General features: G+C 35.7%; 3 protein-coding genes across 6 annotated transcripts; 1 reads left to right on the top strand and 2 right to left on the bottom strand.

The window, feature by feature from the left end:
• The first annotated feature begins 207 nt into the window (after positions 1-207).
• si:ch211-225p5.8 (uncharacterized protein LOC555567 homolog) lies at positions 208-5,040 on the top strand. 3 transcript variants are annotated; one of them, XM_051721962.1, is made up of 6 exons: positions 208-1,979; positions 2,516-2,570; positions 3,620-3,786; positions 4,044-4,281; positions 4,468-4,624; positions 4,728-5,040. In XM_051721962.1, the coding sequence occupies exons 3-6, from the start codon at positions 3,658-3,660 to the stop codon at positions 4,771-4,773; spliced, it is 570 nt and encodes a 189-aa protein (XP_051577922.1). In that variant the 5' UTR covers positions 208-1,979; positions 2,516-2,570; positions 3,620-3,657; the 3' UTR covers positions 4,774-5,040. The 3 variants fall into 3 exon arrangements, with proteins under 3 accessions (XP_051577922.1, XP_051577921.1, XP_051577920.1); XM_051721961.1 differs by having other exon boundaries at positions 208-2,570; XM_051721960.1 differs by lacking the exon at positions 2,516-2,570 and having other exon boundaries at positions 209-1,979.
• Positions 5,041-7,315: 2,275 nt separating this feature from the next.
• Positions 7,316-9,933, bottom strand: LOC127454630 (apoptosis-associated speck-like protein containing a CARD). 2 transcript variants are annotated; one of them, XM_051721963.1, is made up of 3 exons: positions 9,587-9,933; positions 8,777-8,833; positions 7,316-8,626 (listed from the first exon to the last, which is right to left on the bottom strand). In XM_051721963.1, exons 1-3 carry the CDS (start codon positions 9,855-9,857, stop codon positions 8,364-8,366), a joined length of 591 nt encoding a protein of 196 aa, XP_051577923.1. In that variant the 5' UTR covers positions 9,858-9,933; the 3' UTR covers positions 7,316-8,363. The 2 variants fall into 2 exon arrangements, with proteins under 2 accessions (XP_051577923.1, XP_051577924.1); XM_051721964.1 differs by having other exon boundaries at positions 8,777-8,830.
• A 1,979-nt stretch (positions 9,934-11,912) lies between these two features.
• LOC127454625 (caspase a-like) lies at positions 11,913-14,751 on the bottom strand. Its single transcript, XM_051721952.1, has 7 exons — positions 14,419-14,751; positions 14,002-14,147; positions 13,735-13,908; positions 13,399-13,648; positions 13,087-13,203; positions 12,637-12,746; positions 11,913-12,514 (listed from the first exon to the last, which is right to left on the bottom strand). Exons 1-7 carry the CDS (start codon positions 14,684-14,686, stop codon positions 12,404-12,406), a joined length of 1,176 nt encoding a protein of 391 aa, XP_051577912.1. The 5' UTR covers positions 14,687-14,751; the 3' UTR covers positions 11,913-12,403.
• Between the last annotated feature and the right edge of the window lie 3,963 nt (positions 14,752-18,714).

The following is an 18,714-nucleotide window of genomic DNA, read 5'->3' as shown; positions in this document are numbered from 1 at the left end:
AAAGAAAACAGGGGAGTTGGATGAAAAGCAATAGCAAAATAAAGCTTTTAAACAGTCTAGCTGCCAAACTTGACAATGGTGCAGATTTTGCAGGTGAAATCACCACATACAGTATGTTGCCTGCAATTGTGAACTTCCACACTGCAATATAAAGAAATCCTCAAGACATTGAATGTTTTCTAGCACAAAATGATACTTTATTAACAGTGATTTCACCCAAATTGATTTCCACTTTTAAATGGGTACTTCATCATGAAGTGTTAACAGAAATGTGAATAAGAGGGACTGATGTATAGAACAAAATATTAATCAGTATTAATAAAACATTTCTCAAGAAGCAGTAATGCAGCTTTTGACCATCATACCAGGCGTTTTGCAACTTTGACCTGCACCCCATTGTTATTTACTCTAGCTCATTTGCCAGTAAAATCCAAAGAGTCTTGAAGCACAAATCTTTGCTTGTATTCTGCCTCCTCTGGTGACAACACAGCATATTGCAAAGCTCTAATATAGCTATTACCGACTATTGACATATGTACTTAATTATGTATTAAGAGCAGAGTTCACTTTCTTCTATATAATTTCAGAGGAAAGTTGTTTTATGAAAGAAGTATGCTAGAACATTGTGATTGCAGTGTGCTGTTTAACAAAGGAGGAGTATGCAAAAAGCAATGGCAGAATGGAGCTTTGATAGGTTCAAGCATCATACAAAAGTATAGGCTACTAGAATTATAAATGATTGTATAATTATAAGTTTTTACTGTTTATAAATAAATGATTAAAAACATATTTTTTAAGTTCCAACTACATTTCATACTCGTCTACTCGTTTTCAAGAGCACATTTATTTTAACCACGACAACCCAAAAGGATCAGGGTTGTATCTCATTGAAGTCCTTGAGTTCAGCCCTTGTTCTGGTTCCCAGAACGTTCTGGGAACGTTAGTCTTTGGCTATTAAAAAATAAAACCTAAAACGAACGTTCCTAAAATGTTAGAAATTGGTTCCCTAAAATAACCGATTACACTTTACGATAAGGTTGCATTAATTAACATTAGTTAATGCATTAGGGATCGTATCATGAACAAACAATTAACAATGTATTGTTTACAGCATTTATTAATCTTTTTTAATGTTAAATAATAAAAATACAATTGTTCATTTTTAGTTCATGTTAGTTCATAGTGCATTAACTGATGTTAACAAACACAGCTTTTGAATTTAATAATGTATTAGTATATGCTATGTATTAGTATATGTTGAAATTAACATTAACTAAGAGTAATAAATGCTGTAAAAGTGTTGTTCATTGTTAGTTCATGTTAACTAATGTTGTTAACTAATGTTAACAAATGGAACCTTCTTATAAAGTGTTACCAAATAACTATACTGTCTGGAACCAAACGCTAAAGCTAAAAAAACCTTTTTGTGTTTGCTGGGTTCTGTGTTTACAACCTGGTCACTGAAATGATTGTGTAGCCTATATGAAGACTACAACCCTTATTTACTGGATGATAGCTTCTCTCGTATATTTTGTGTAGATTTCTGAGGATTTTGACATTAGAAACAAAAGTTATGTTCCGGTGTGCTTATGTGATTATTCATAGCAATTGGAGGCCGCTCTCACTTCTCAAATTCCGTATTGAATTGCAGGCACAGGGATTCACTCGGTCTATGTTTAGCTCCCCTCAACTCCAAAGTCTGAGTTGCGACACACATTATCTGATGGGATATTATTTTAAGATTTAAACATTTACCTTTAAAGGCTGAAGAATTCAAACGCGAGCAAGTGTGTTTTTCAAGTGGAGTGCAAATGCAAGATTTTTGGATTTACAATAAGAAGAAATTCGACTATTTTGACCAAGTAATGCTGTAATACTAAAAAAGAAAAGAAAGATATAGGACACACCAATTCAAGGAAGCTTGAAAATGTTGCTGCGAATTATTTTGTTTTTGGCTCTCTGCATTGTTTTTATCCATGGTAAGTTTGCATACATGTGAACAAATGAAGGCATGCTGATGTGATTAAAATGATTTAGAGGATGACGAGAACTTTTTATTTATAATGACAATATGTTGAATAGGTGTTGGTGTCACCATGGAAGAACCTGTTTATCTTCAATTAATGTAGATGCATATGGTATAATAGATGCTTTGTTTCCTATGTATTGCTCAGTACTGTAACGTAATGTAATGTAAATACACTGTAAAAAATAAAAGTTGAATAAACTTGAAAATGCTTTGCAGCAGGTTGCCTTACTTTTGTGTGTTAACTCAACTTTAGGCAAATTATTTGTACCAGTTTAACAATTCAAGTTGGAATGTAAGTTCCATGAACTCAATACAATATGTTCAACAAACTCAAAAATATCAATGATTATTAAGTTCAATAACCTTGCATTGTTCAGTACAGCTGGTCATAATTTTCAATATCCTTGAAAATAATATAAAAAGCTATTCTTAACAATATTTACATTTCATAGATACATTGTATATAAGAAATATTCTTTGTCAAAGAATTGGGGATGGGTCCAACTGATCCAGTGATCCAACTGAGCATGCTCAAAAGACTGTAAGTTCTACCTTCACCAACAAACTTGACATTATGTGTTCTCACTGTTTTAAAATGTAAGTTGCTCTCATTTACACTGCCGTTCAAAAGTTTGGGGTCACTTGACTGAAATGTTTCTCATGATCTTAAAAATCTTTTGATTTGAAGGCGTATGCTTAAATGTTTGAAATTAGTTTTGTAGGCAAAAATATAATTGTGCCAACAAATTAATTAATTTATTGGACCGAATAATAAAGAAAAGCAGCCAATAAGTGCCCAGCATAGATTGGAACTTCTTCAATACTGTTTAAAAAGCAAGCCTCAAGAAGTTGTTTGGGAAAATGCCAAGAGTACATTTCTCCAAATTCAAGGCAAAGGGTGGCTGCTTTGAAGATGCTAAAATACGTATGAAATAGTTTTGATTTATTTAGGATGTTTTTGGTCACAACATAATTTCCAGTTCCATTTCTGTTATTCCATAGATTTGATGACTTTACTATTATTCTAAAATGTGAAAAAAATAAAATAAAAATAAAATAAAATAAAAATAATTTAATAAAGCATTGACCCCAAACTTTTGAACGGCAGTGTAAATGGCTTAAAAGTTGACTTTATTGATTATTTTAAGTAATCTACACTTTTTCTACATTAGAAAGTACAATCAACTTTTACAATTGAGTTTATCTGACAAAATTTAAGTTGTGTTAATTGAAGTTGATTATTTCAAATCAAATCAAATCACTTTTATTTACAGTGTAATATATACAGTATGTTAGAAATACATAATAAACAAAGTGGTGAGAGGCATATACAGTACAACAGATTCCGACGTTTAAATGCATGTTCTCATACCAGTTTCTCTGTGTTCTATTAGGCTGTTGTAGTATGTTTAGTTTGTTGTGTGGTGTGCAGTCTTGATAATATGGACTGAAAAAGAGTTACAAGCCCGTATTACCCAGCAATCTCATTCATTAATCTCAGCTATAAACAATTTATTCTTGCATATTACACACTGTATTGTATGTCTATTTGTTTTAATGTGTGCATTACCCCCTTTTCTCATTATTCAGTGCCAGAAGGACAGACTGGATGTGCTGAAGTGGACTCCATGACAGAGGCAGTGGCTGGAAAGAGTTTTATGTTGGGTTGCATCTCTTGCAAGAGGAGGGAAGAGGTGCCTGGTTCTGCTATCGTGGACTGGCACTTCAAACCATCTGAAGATGAGGACTTTATCCATGTTAGTACAGTGATTGCAGGGATTCTAGAGCCTGTTGTCATCTTGACACATTCTGTATAACCTCTTCAGTGCCTATGTAAATGCAGATTAGAACAAAGCATGAAACAGTCCAAAGTATTTCTCCATTGAAATGAAATTATTTTTATGTGTGTATTACATCTTTTGGCACAGTTTTGCTTTTTAACATCTGATTTTACTACTGAATAGCAGAAACTCCCTTTAACCCACCTTCTATCCTACATCTCTATCCCTCTCAGATTTTCCGATATGAATATACTTCCCCCAGCATTCTTGATGAAAACTATGAGGGAAGACTAGAGTGGCATGGGACAATGGGGACAAAGGATGTGCAAAATGGAGCCATCTTCATTCACAACGTCACATTTAACGACACTGGGACCTACCGTTGTACCTTCCACCGCACACTGTTCCTTCCTCCAGATGAGGAACATGTGACAATAAGAAAAGATGTGGAACTCACCGTTGTGGAAGAGGGTAAGAACCCTTTTAAGTCCATCAGTCTCATTATTTATCCACTGAAAATAGATACATTTGCATTTCAACTGATTATTTTTGAAGAACTGGCGCAGCAGGGACACAGTAGTTATGTATACTTTACTTCTCTCTGGGTGTCATCTGAATTTGACACAACCATAATACTTTAATTTGTTGTTCCCTCAGCCAACCCTGAGCTGACAGCCGTAATCTCTGAGATTATGATGTATGTGCTGATCGTAGTCCTGCAGTTGTGGATGATTGGAGTGCTGATTTACTGTTATAAGAAGATCTATGCTGAGAATGAAGCTCGAGAGGCCAGAAAAGCAGCTGCTCAGAACAAGTGAGACCAACTTTCTTTGCCCTAAATTTGTCTGTATAATCAGCTAGATGGAATTTTGTGAAACGTAATTTTTTTTTAATAACTTTTCCTTTTGTTTTCCCAGACTCATCAATGCAAATGATCCTTGTGATGGGGTGCATTTTGAATAACTACAGTTTTGGTTAGTGAATGTGAAAGTATCAGAGTCAGTTATACAATTAAATGAAGTAACAGCCCTTTGATTGCATGCATGTCACAGTAGCTTTACTAATGAGGAAGATGGGGATAAGGAGGATGACTAGTCTTGTGGCCAATAGAAACCTCAACCATTTCTGTTGATATTTCTACAGTAGCATAGCATTTCATTCTGTAAGCTAATATTTTTGGCCACTACTGTACATGCAATATATTCACCAATCAGCCACAACATTAAAACCACCCACCTAATATTGTGTAGATCCCCCTTGTGCCGCCAAAACAGCGCCAACCTGCATCTCTGAATAGCATTCTGAGATTATATTCTTCTCACCACAATTGTACAGAGCGGTTAACTGAGTTACCGTAGACTTTGTCAGTTTGAACCAGTCTGGCCATTCTCTGTTGACCTCTCTCAACAACAAGGCATTTCCATCCACAGAACTGCTGCTCACTGGATGTTTTTTGTTTTTGGCACCATTCAGAGTAAATTCTAGAGATTGTTGTGCGTGAAAATCCCAGGAGATTATCGGTTACAGTAATACTCAAACCAACCCATCTGGCACCAACAATCATCCATGCGATTATCTAATCAGCCAATCGTGTGGCAGCAGTGCAGTGCATAAAATCATGCAGATACGGGTCAGGAGCTTCAGTTAATGTTCACATCAACAATCAGAATTGTGAAAAAATGTGATCCCTGTGATTTGGACTGTGGCATGATTGTTGGTGCCAGATGGGCTGTTTTGAGTATTTCTGTAACTGCTGATCTCCTGGGATTTTCACGCACAACAGTGTCTAGAATTTACTCAGAATGGTGACAAAAGCAAAAAACATCCAGTGAGTGGCAGTTCTGTGGATGGAAATACTTTGTTGATGAGAGAGGTCAACAGAAAACGGCCAGACTGGTTTGAACTGGTAAAGTCTACGGTAACTCAGATAACTGCTCTGTACAATTGTGGTGAGAAGAATAGCATCTCAGACTGCTATTCTGAGATGCAGGTTGGCGCTGTTTTGGCGGCACGAGGGGGACCTACACAATATTAGGCAGGTGGTTTTAATGTTGTGGCTGATTGGTGTATATATTGCATGTACAGTAGTGGCCAAAAATATTTGCATGCTTGGTAAATATGAGCAAAGAAGGCTGTGAACAAAAATCTGCATTGTTTATCCTTTTGATCTTTCATTAAAAAAATGCACAAAAATCTAACCTTTAATTGAAGTAAAACAATTGAAAGAAGGGAAATATCTCATTATTAAATAAATATTTTTCTCCAAAACACGTTGGCCACAATTATTGGCACCCCTAGAAATTCTTATGAGTAAAATGTATCTGAAGTATATTCCCCTTCATATTTTAAATGTTTTAGTGCACCTGGGTGACAAGTAACATGAAATTGTTCAGCCATGACTTCCTGTTTCACAGGGGTATAAATATGAGGTAACACACAGGCCAAATTCACTTAATCATCAATCACAGTAGGTTAGACTAAAGAATATAGTTATATGTGTGGCAAAAGGTTGTTGAGCTACACAAATGGGAAGTGGCTAAAAGAATATAGTCAAAGCATTGAAAATGCCAATTTCCACCATCATGGCAATAATTAACAAGTTCCAATCAACTGGAGATCTTAAAAATCGGCCTGGAAAAGGACGTGTGTCTATATTGTCTTCACGCACAGTCAGGAGGATGGTTCAAGTGGCCAAAGAATCTCCAAGGATCACAGCTGTAGAATTGCAGAAATTAGTTGGGTCTTGGGGTCAGAAAGTCTCAAAAAAAAAAAATATCAGACATCACTTACATCACCACAAGTTGTTTGGGAGGGTTTCAAGAAAAAAAGCCTCTGCTCTCATCCAAAAACAAACTCAAGCATCTTCAGTTTGCCAGACACTACTGGAACTTCAAAAGGGATTGTGTTCTATGGTCAGATGAAACAAAAACAGAGCTTTTTGGCAGCAAACACAAGAGATGGGTTTGGCGCAAACAGAGATGAAGAAGTACCCCATGCCAACGGTTAAATGTGGTGCTGGATCTTTAATGTTGTGGGGCTGTTTTTCTGCCAGAGGTCCTGGACATCTTATTTGGATACATGGCATCTCAGACTCTATCAAATACCAACAGATAAAATACTAAAACCTGATTGCCTCTGTCAGAAAGCTTACAATGGGCCCTGGTTGGATCTTCCGGCAGGGCAGTGATCCAAAACAAACATCAATATCAACACAAAAATGGTTCACTGACCACAAAATCAAGGTTCTGCCATGGCCATCCCAGTCCCCTGACCTGAACCCCATAGAACACCTGTGTGGTGAACTGAAGAGGAGAGTCCACCAGTGTGCACCTCTGAATTAGAAGGATCTGTAGAGATTCTGTATGGATGAATGGTCTCAGATCACTTGCCATGTGTTCTCCAACCTCATTAGGCATTATAGGAGAAGACTCAAAGATGTTATCTTGGCAAAGGGAAGATGCAAAAAGTATTGAATAAAAGGATGCCAATAATTAAGACCAATCCATTTTGGAGAAAAATATTTATTTAATAATGAGATATTTCCCCTGTTTCAATTGTTTTACTTCAATTAAAGGTCAGATTTTTGTGTATTTTTGAATGAAAGATCAAAAGGCTAAACAATGCATATTTTATTTTTTTCACAGCCTTCTTTGCTCATATTTACCAAGGCTGCCACTATTTCTGGCCACTACTGTATATATTGCATTATTTTTGCATATATATGCAAAGTTGAATCAGGTATCATAAATATAGATAATTTGAGAGTCTTAAAACAAATTTCAAAGCTTTAACTGTGAATTTCATTATTTTGAAGAAACCAAAATGGTAATGGGAAGAAGAATAGAGAACACCTGGCTTTCTTGATTTGCTTATTTATTGACTAATGATAAACAAGCTAAGACAATATTTTAAGACATTGGTCAAGTGTTTGTAATCCTCGGTTAAAATGGTTTACAGGGGTGCAAACTCATGAGATGCGAAAAAAGGTGAGAAAGTCATAGCAGGTGTTCTAGATATATATATATATATATTTTTTTAGTTGATTTGTTTGTTGTATTTAAAGCTATTTTAATTTGTTTTATTTTTTGCATTTTAAGCTTTAAGTGTTTCAGCTTAAAGTAACCTTTTCAATTAAATAATAATAATAAAAAAAATATATAAAATTTACCGAACAATTTAGGCTTCAAAAAAGGTGACTTTAGCTGAAAGGTGAGTAGCATGCATCCCTGGGCTTAAATGTCTAAACACAATTTTGGTCCAACAAGCAAGCTTTTTGATGTACCTGATTTTGTAACTAATCTATGATACAGGTTGTGCTTGAAAAAAACCAATAAAGAAGAGACTTTGGTCCAGTGAACCTAGCCAAGTTTTGCAGTGTGTGATAAAAAGTTTTGAAAAGACGGCATCACTGTTTATATGGTAGTGCACTGTATGTTTGAACAGCTTTTGTTAACAGTTATTGTAATTGTAAGGTATTTTTTGTATAATGTATCCATTACAGGGGACAAAAGTAAATAAAACTATAAAAAAAAATATTCAGGCTGACAGGATTTTCACTTAGCCCCAAGGTCTTTCATTAAGTGGAACTGTAATTTCATAAGAACTTCGTATAAGGCATCTTTCCCTGCAGTGCCAGCAGAGTTGATGGGGCCGTCAAATAACGCTCTCATCTTGCTTTGTGGGGTTTTCTCAGCACGGATTAAATTGTATTCCTCCTTTTCGATGATTTCCTTTTCATAAAGTTCATCTAGGATGGCGTCTATGTTATTAACTCGTTGTATCAGCTCTTTCCGATTGCTGTCAATGAAGTGTTTGTCTGTGAAAGAGAAATGGTAGCATGCATTTGGTCAGATTGTGAGAATTCTGATGATCGAGTTCATTTTAATCAAAATGTATTATGTATTGTAATATGTTTAAGATTATAGCCTATAAGAGAGACAGTTAAAAAAAAGTTACACTTATTCACCATTAGATGGAGGCCTTGGCCGTGCTGTCGGGTCATGAACGCTGCCACATGTATCTGCTGAAAATCAGATAAAAGATTATTCAATCCATAAGTGGTACAGCAGATTTTCACATGTATTACATAATGTACAGGGCAAGGTAAACAAATTCATAAAAGCTGTTTAGCTTTAACACGTCAATCTATCCTAATAGTTGAAACAAAGTAAATAAATGTAACAAAAACAGATCGGGTTATTTATATTTGACTGATTATAAGTTGACTTACTAATTTCCATTATTATTATTATTTCCTAGTTGTTTCATCGCTTAAAAAATTCTACTGTTCTTCAAAATATGGCCAAAGACTGACCTAGAAACCAAAGCGCGGGAAAGTGAAAGTAAATTTGGGTTCAACAAACTTTAGAATCATTTAAATAGTAACATAACTTTAGAACACCGCTACATTTGTAACACGAGTTTAACGGTTCTAAAGTAGGCATGTTTACACTACTTTTGACGTCAGATTAGTCGTAATTGAATTACAGTACGACCCTATTTTATAGAGGCCTGGAACAAAATCGAAAGTAAATCAGTCGAACTAAAAAACAATTTTAAATGACAACACCAATACTAATTTGCACTAACCTTACAAGTTCCTATTTGTTTTGTATTTTCTGGATTATGTAAGAACTCCAAGCAAGTGTCTTTACTGGAGGGAAATAGAACTTCCGTGCTCTCTAGAACTTACTTCGTGAACTTTGTCTTTTAAGCGTCTCTTTTTGTAAATTTGCATTAGTCCAGTTCTGCTCCAAGTATGCAGGTTTTCACTTACTGTGCCCTGTGACCTCTCTGAGTTCCTTTGCTTGTTCATTGCAGCCTATTGCTTCTAAAATTTCCAGTGATACAGAGACCACGTCTTTCGATGTAAAAGTGATCACCATTAGATCTGCGAGATCCAAGGAGTCTTTGGCCTTTTCGATCTTACCGCGGCGGACGCGCGGTTCTTTACTTCGATCGCACAATTTGTTTTTAAATTTCTTTTGGTTGTCCTGCCCCAGATCATCAAAAATGTCAATCAGGTGATCCTTAATAGTTTTCTCCATTCTTGCTCAGACTGTTCCTGCCTCTTCAAGTGGCTATTGGCAGAGGGTGAACCAATTGGTAAATCTAGCTATGAGGTCTAGGAGATGGAGGTGTGTCCTAAGCCATATACCTAAACTGTATTATATGCATCAGTTCTTGAAGTGGAAGAAAAAAAGTGCAGGTACTCCCCTCTCCTTGTTAGTATAAAACTCGATATTTGTAACTAACATAAAAAAACAAAACACTGTTATTATGCGTTTATTTAAATTACAATAGTCAGGGATATCTAATTAAAAATGTTAAGGTCTGGCCAAATATTCCTTCTTAAGTTGTGACTAAATAACAAATATGACCTCACACTTTCAACTAACAAATAGGGTTTGATCAACTTTACTTTGAAAATAAAAACAAACAATGTAGGGTTATTGTTTATAAAAACTGAGGAAGAACATTTAGATCTTCTTAAGTCTGCATCTTTAACAATATCAACCCACATAAGAAAACAGTGGCAATCTAATGTAGAACTGTCTTTTTTCCCCCCATAAAATATGTAAAACTGATAAAGAGTAATGTCTGTTCTTCCTTTTCTCTATTATCCATCCATTCAGTGAGGGGGAAATTAGCCTTTCCTTTTCCTGCACATATGGTGAATTTGTGCAAGAGCCAGATATGTGTGCAGATAAAAATGAGTAAACAGAGAACAAACAGATTTGATGATGTTTGGGATTGAGAACGCTGACACATCTGGAAATAAAAAATTACACAAAATCAGGATATGTGCATGTATGCAGGTTCAGTGACACTTCACGTTATCACTTTTAATGAGCATAGATGCTGAACTGATGAGACACACATATTTAACACCTGAAGAGTGGACAATAAAAGCTTTAAGAAACTTTTCTGTGTATTTTCTTAAAAGGTTTGGTCTTCATCATCGATTTAGATGAAATATTTCATTGAAAAAGGTTGTGCATATGAGCTGACATCACTTATATAACAGCTGAGACATATTTAGTTTTGATTTCACCAGGCAGCTAAGCAATTTGCATAAATGCATTTGATTGAATAAGACGTGATAAAATATGCTTACCTTAAAGTTACTGGTTCATGTTTTGGAGATCAGTGTAACTGAATGTGACGAGGAGGAGGGCGTGGTCGGACTGTGAGGATGCACACCTGGCGCTGAGTTGCCCCAATCAGCGGGAGAGAGAGATAAGAAGGAGCCGGAGACACCAGAGACTTCACACTGAACTTTGCCCAGACAAGCACCTTCCTGTCCAGAACTGGACCACGGATCACTTCTGATGGCCACTGATGCTGTTGCACGTGCCGCTGAGTGTTGTTAAACTCACCACTGAGTTTTGCACAGAGAGTGCTCGGATGGTCAGATAAAAGTGATTGGCGGGCCGCATTGAATCACCCACTGACTTATATTACATATGGGAGAAAAACTGCAGGTACTCTGTAGACCAAATTATAGAAAAGCAGCTACTGCATACTGGTGAGTACCCGCCACCATGACATGTCAACCAGTAACAGCACTGTCATGTTATACTAAAGTATTTAAAACCTTTTTCTAATTCTCGTTTAATTACGTATGCACTTTTCTAAAATGAGAGACTACATGGAATATTTGTACTTATAAAAATGTATTTGTTACAATTTGCTAAGGATCTTTTTGCATTTAGGACATAGAAACCTTAGCATGTCTAAGGAGTCTGATTTAAGTTAAAAAAAAATTGTGTATATGCAGAGATAACCATAAAACTAGTGCTTTAGATAAGGAGGGGCACAAAGTGGTATATTGGTATCTACTGTAAATCTTCAGAGCATAGGAGCTATAAGCAGGGGTGGAGCCAGGAGTTTTTCACGGTTCCACCTCTAAAAAAGGAAATTGTGCCCTTGACAAAAAATGACCAAAATGGCAATTGCGAGTGGGGTGGCCAATGGGGTGGCCAGGCCACCCCCTAGCTCCGCCACTGGCTATAAGGTAATAAAAACAGTGATAAATGTGACTTAAACATATTATGTAGTATTATAAAGTATTATTAAACACACAGACTAAGATGAGAATAGAGATTTAAAGATAGCAGTTTAATGGAAGTTTCATTAGCATACAGATTACAAAATGCTTTAACAACATATGACAGGCATGACAAAACATTCCTGAGTACTTGGACAATGCTTTTCTATAGTCATACTCTGAAAAGAGTAGACTAATCTTCATTTTGTCAACCATAGTATCCCGCAATGTTCAAAATATTTGTTTGTGGGGGTAGGGATGGGGATATATGGTTGTCAAGAAAGGACTTAAAGGAATAGTTCACCCAAAAATAAAAATTCTCTCATCAGTTACTCAACCTAATGCTGTTTCAAACTCGTATGAATTTCTTTCTTCTGCTGGAATTTTTGGATGAACTATTAATATAAGTGCAATAGGATAGTTTTTGTAGAGAAGATTTTTGTTATTATTATTGTACATTTACAATAATACATTTATGTTTAAGTCTGGAATGAAATGGCACAAAGAGCCTGTGTCAAGAGCATGTCAGATTTTACTTTGATATTAAAGTCCAGGGAACAAGTAGAACTGCTTTACAAGGGTTTCCCTTTCTTTACATGCCATTTGTTCAAAGCCTCCTTTCATTTCAGGGTCACTCTCGAAGCGTTGCATAACCTATAAAATAAAGCAAATGTATGACTGAGACAAGAAACAAACTTTTATATCTAGAATTTCAGTTTGGATGAGTGGAGTACTCATGAAAAAAAGAACAACAATTCAAATTGTTTTTAATTTACCTTCCTGAACAATTCATCAATGTGAATCTCATGTGCACTTTCGCAGAACACACTCACTAAGTGTCTGACGTAAGGTGTTCCCAAATCAGAATCCCTGAAAGAGACAGTTTCTGTAGAGAAATTGCAGTGGTAGGTTATGGAATAGTTAACAACAACAACAAAAAATCATTTAAAAATGCCCACATTAACAGCTCCTTGAAATAGATAATGAAAAACAAGTGAAATGAGTTTTCGATTAGTTGGTTGAGTTTCTTGTAATTTTATTTTAAGTTATTTTAAATTAACTTGATTTATTTGAATTTAAGAAACAGTTTAAACAAATGAAAAATAAAGTTAAATTTATTTATACCAGACATTCTACAATAGCATGGCTGAATAGCCAAATATAAGTAAGGCCTACTTGTATTATGTCATGAAGTCATCTGAAATAATCAGTGTTTGAGCACTCACCAGGGGTGCAGGACATAAGACAAGTAAAGTCCTTCTCCTTGTGCACCCAGCCATCTTGCTTTATTTTCTTTAGCTCATTGTGTTCACCTTCATTGATCTCCAAACCTCCATCCTCGCCTGGATCGAGATTTGATTAAGAATGTGCATTAATAAGATATTCATAAACAGTTTCATTACCTCACCACTGAAATATCACATACTTAAGGAAGATCTTTTACTACTACATAACAGTTAAGGTGAGATATGTTCATATGCATTAAAGTACTGGGAAATGAAGAAGTACATTTAACTTATTTTCAATAATTTTAGTACCTCCTCTGCAGGCTTGAATAAGGATAACCTTTGGTTTATCATGCAGTGCTGCACAATTCTTTGTGTTCAGATGGGAGTAGATCTCATCAACGAAGAAGATGTCAATGGGGTTCCTGTCATCAAAATGGACACCTAAAATGGCATCTCTATTATCAATTCTGGTCCCATGGGACATTATAACCACAAAGGTGCTGTCTGAATCTGCATGTTCCACATATCCAGCAAAGTTCTTGACTGCATCATCCATTTCCTGCCAATCAGATGCACTTCATTAAATAAATGAATGAGTAAAATTATACTAGCCAATATGGTTCCATCATGTGTTTTCTTTCGCACCATTCCGGAGAGATTTCTGTATTTCTCTACTTTATAATCCAGACTTTTTAACAGCCACTCCATGTTCTCTTCATCTTTCTCCGCCCCACTCCTGTTCAATCCCTTATCAAATTCAATGTTGTTGATCAGCAGGGCTAGACGTTTCCTCACAGACTTGTCTAATGGTTTGTAAACCTATGAAAAACAACCAAATGTAACACAGAATTCTTACATTATCTACTGTTTTTTTTTCTTCTTCTAGAAAGTCTATTTAAAACAAAGACTTGCCTCATTCCCCTTTTCTTTAAGAATTTTGTCTTTAAACTCTTGGCTGCATGGAATAAGCTTCAATGGCTCCTTGCACTTGTCCTGCACATGCATCTGATTATTTCCTGACTTTGAGTCCACCTGCTCATGCTGGGGCGATGGGTGTCCTGGATAACAAAACACTCCATAATCACTATTGTACATTCATCATATTTCAAGATATAAATAGTTATATAGTATATGCCATCATTTAGAAATTTTCTTTTATATCTATTAAGATTTGTCTGCTTTTCTAAATGTTGAGTAAAACTGGTGTTAACCAGAACGTAAAAAGAAAATGAAAGTAGGCTATTTCAGTTCAAATGCAGTCAAGTTCAAGACAAGTTGAGTTTTGGCGCCATAATTGTAACAGTACTTTAACGATGCTACATTACTTACTACTTTCGTAGTCAGATTTCAGTTTCTCTGCAGTTTGATTGAAGTTAATAGATCTAAGGATCTGGACTGTCACCTCCACGGCTCTGCTCTCAGTGTATGTTTCTATAAGAAGACTCGCCATGTCTTCTCTATCCTTTCTCTCAACAGATCCGCGGGGAATGCGCGGTTCCAGTTTACTGTCACACAGTTTGCCGCAGAAACGTTTGAACTCTGCATCCACCAAGTCATTAAAACTGGACAACAAAAAGTCCCGGGTTGTTTTCTCCATGGTTCAAGTCAAGCAGTTACCTTTCGTGTTACTCGAGCTCAAAAGTATGTGACTGGGCGTGTTAATTTTTTTCAACTGGATAGCGTTGCAAGCTTTTACGACCATCATAAAATTCTAGAGATGGGCGATACTACTTATTTTCGATTCGATACCAAGTACTTTTAGTCCAGTATCGCCGATATCGATACCAATACCAATACCTAAATATTAATATTTTAATATATGTATAGGCCTAAGCAGGAAAGAATTAGGCTGCTTTGTTTACCCTTTAAAAATTAGTAAGTATAAGCAACATAAAAACCACAAAATGAACCATAGATATTATTATATGGCTACTATTACTAAAACCAAGTTACAATATGGACACTACAGTAATGTTGTAGCAAAACCATGGTTAATTGTTTCAAAACCTTGGTTACTGCCAAAAATGACTGGTTACTTCAGTCATGGTTAATACAATATTACTACAGTAAGTCCATGGGTAGTTTTCATGAGGGTATCATTTATTAAGGAGGATTACAGATCATTATCAATGTTTCAACAACTCTGAATTTAAATACACCTGTAAAAATGGTCAAACAAGCACATTATAATACATGTCACGTCTATATCATTATAATACAATAACTCCAGATGCTGTTTTTCTGCCATTACCGCAGGAAAGCACTGCTCTCTCTTTTGAACGAGCGCTATGACTATGAGTGCTGTCTGACTGCTAGTGTATTTTAGCATTTCTGCGCGTCAGCATGAGCGGAAGAAAAAAATAGTTCCGTTGCCATGCAACAATTCGCTCATATAATTATTTTTTTCCACTTCGAAGCTTATGAGATGCATTCATATTAATGTTATCTAAAACATAAGATCACTAGCTAAAAAAACAAACAAACTTCAGAATCGATATTTTGATGTGAGGATCGATATTCTTGATACCACATCACTATCGCAAGTATCGATACTTTAGTATACTTTAGTATCGATCCGCCCATCCCTATAATTTACGTTGTATGTTACGTTTTACGATGGAGTAGTTAACAACTGTTGGAGCACGGAGAGCTCTCGTTATTAAGTTGTACTATTGTTATTCGTTGCGAGAGCTGCGCGATACAGCTAAGGCAGAAACTTTCACCAGCATGTCCAAGAGTTTGTATTCTTAACATGAAAAAAATGTACAGTGCATTCAGAAAGTATTCAGACCCCTACATTTATTTCCACATTTTGTTACTGAATTTTGCAGCCTCAATCTACACTCCATACCCCATAATGACAAAAAAAAAAAAAAAAAAAAAAAAACCAAAACGATATTGATAACTTTGCAAATATATAAAAAAGTAAAAACTGAAATATCACATTGACATAAGTATTCAGACCCTTTGCTATGACACTTGAAATTTAGCTCAGGTGCATCCCACCTTTGAGATGTTTCTACACTTTGATTGGAGTCCACCTGTGGCAAATTCAATTGATTGGACATGATTTGGAAAGGTACACACCTGTCTATATAAGGTCTCACAGCTGAAAATGCATATCAGAGCAAAAACCAAGCCATGAGGTCAAAGGAACTGCCTGCAGAGCTCAGAGACAGGACTGTGTTGAGGTACAGATCTGGGGAAGGCTACAAATTGTTTTTGGCTGCATTGAAGTTTCCCAAGAGCACAGTGGCCTCCTTAAGACTTAAATGGAAGAAGTTTGGAACAACCAGGACTCTTCCTAGAGTGTAACACAAAATAGTTTCAGGACCAAACATGTATATGGTCATTAGAGACTCTAGGTATGTAAGAGTAATTTATTTTATTTTTTTTGCACTTCCATATATTATATTTTTATGATTATATCATATCTATATAATTTTACTATCACAGGATACAGTATCTATTTCTTTGTATATTACAAGATAAATGAGTACTTTATTAATACAAATGACCAATATATCATGTTGAATTTCTGTGCAACACTGGTGAATTATCAGTATCACATGTGCATATACAAATACATAAAACACATGTTTGGCACTGTTTCAGTGATTGACTTGATTTAAATTTGACATTGCTATTTGATAAAGAAACAACATCAAAGTAAACTTATAGCAGGTACAATACATGAACAGTATGATATGACTATTGTACTACTATTTGGGTGTTCTATTGAAATTATGAAAGTTGTGCGTCTATTTAGACTCAAAGTGCCTGAGAAAATACTTTTATGTATCTTATGTGCATCTTATGTGCTATGTGTAACTCAAAATGAATACAAATGAATGCATATTTTTGACAGTTGCGTCTCATGAAATTTCAGTGTGAAAGTAAAGAATCCTTCTATATTTATTATATATTTTGATATCAAAATACATTTTATTATTTTCTGATTGTCTTGAAAACATTTTGGAAAATGTTACACTATCTGGGCATCTTGTACTGTATATCCATTTGTGATATATGTAAGTGCCTGGTCTCTAAAGACCAGAATATGTATGAGTAGTGAAATTCCCATGCATTTAAGGGTTAATAAAATAAACAATGATGGCTTATTTTGTAAGACAGTGTTTCTGTAGTGTTGATTCTCAACTTCATAATGAAAGAGAAACAAATAGTCGTATCTGGTATTCACTAAAATGGCATAAAAGAGTATTCTCACATTTTCTCCCATCATTTTACCAGTAGAAAAAAAAAAAAAAAAAGATTATAATTACAGAATTGACTAACCATGACAGTTATGCCAACCACTTCTGTCTTTGCTGTTTCACCATCAGTGAGCTTTGTTTACAACTGTTTGCAACATTGTAACATAACTTTTAAATCATTTCAAAGTTAGAATAAAATAATAGAATAAAATAATAGAATAAATTCCTCAAGGCCTCTTACTTGATAAAACACACACAAGTAACAAAAGTGTTCTGTATTTGTGTGAATGGGCATCTGGAAACTGTGAACTAGGTATCGGAATAGGTTTTCTCTCAAAGGAAAGGGAGCTAAGCTCATTTATTTGTGCAAAATAAAATTAAATACACTCACATGTAATAGAAAAAAACAAACAGACATTAAAACAATTTATTGCAAAGTACTTCCACAACAATAATATGTGTCAGGTATATTGGACACATACAAACATTCCTGATAAAATGATTTCTCTGTCATAGAAAGGAAGAAAGACATTGTATATGGGGCTGGTACTGCAATATGCATAAAGCAGTATACATTTAACTCATCTAACAATAAATAAAACATGGCAATAAACAAAAATTGATACTTTTATTCATCAAGCTTGCCCTAAATCATGCAAAAACTACAGTAAAAACACTTATAAAATGTTACTATTTCTGTTTCAAATAAATGTTATGCTTTTCAAACATTATGCTCATCAGAGAGACAGCTTTGACAGCTTTGCAGTTTAGTAAGATACACTATATTGTCAAAAGTATTCGCTCACCCATCCAAATAATTGAATTCAGGTGTTCCAATCACTTCCATGGCCACAGGTGTATAAAATGAAGCACCTAGGCATGCAGACTGCTTCTACAAACATTTGTGAAAGAATGGGCCGCTCTCAGGAGCTCAGTGAATTTCAGCGTGGTACTGTGATAGGATGCCACCTGTGCAACAAGTCCACTCGTGAAATTTCCTCGCTACTAAATATTCCACAGTCAACTGTCAGTGGTATTATAACAGTGGAAGCGATTGGGAATGACAGCAACTCAGCCACGAAGTGGTAGGCCACGTAAAATGACAGAGCGGGGTCAGCGGATGCTGAGGCGCATAGTGCGCAGAGGTCGCCAACTTTCAGCAGAGTCAATCGCTACAGACCTCCAAAGTTCATGTGGCCTTCAGATTAGCTCAAGAACAGTGAGTAGAGAGCTTCATGGAATGGGTTTCCATGGCCGAGCAGCTGCATCCAAGCCATACATCACCAAGTGCAATGCAAAGCGTCGGATGCAGTGGTGTAAAGCACGCCGCCACTGGACTCAGTGGAGAAGCGTTCTCTGGAGTGACGAATCACGCTTCTCCATCTGGCAATCTGATGGACGAGTCTGGGTT

The sequence above is a fragment of the Myxocyprinus asiaticus genome, chromosome 16, assembly GCF_019703515.2.
Source record: "Myxocyprinus asiaticus isolate MX2 ecotype Aquarium Trade chromosome 16, UBuf_Myxa_2, whole genome shotgun sequence".
NCBI classification, from domain to species: domain Eukaryota; kingdom Metazoa; phylum Chordata; class Actinopteri; order Cypriniformes; family Catostomidae; genus Myxocyprinus; species Myxocyprinus asiaticus.
Note: the sequence above shows the minus strand (reverse complement) of the source record. Positions and strands in the feature narration are given on the sequence as shown.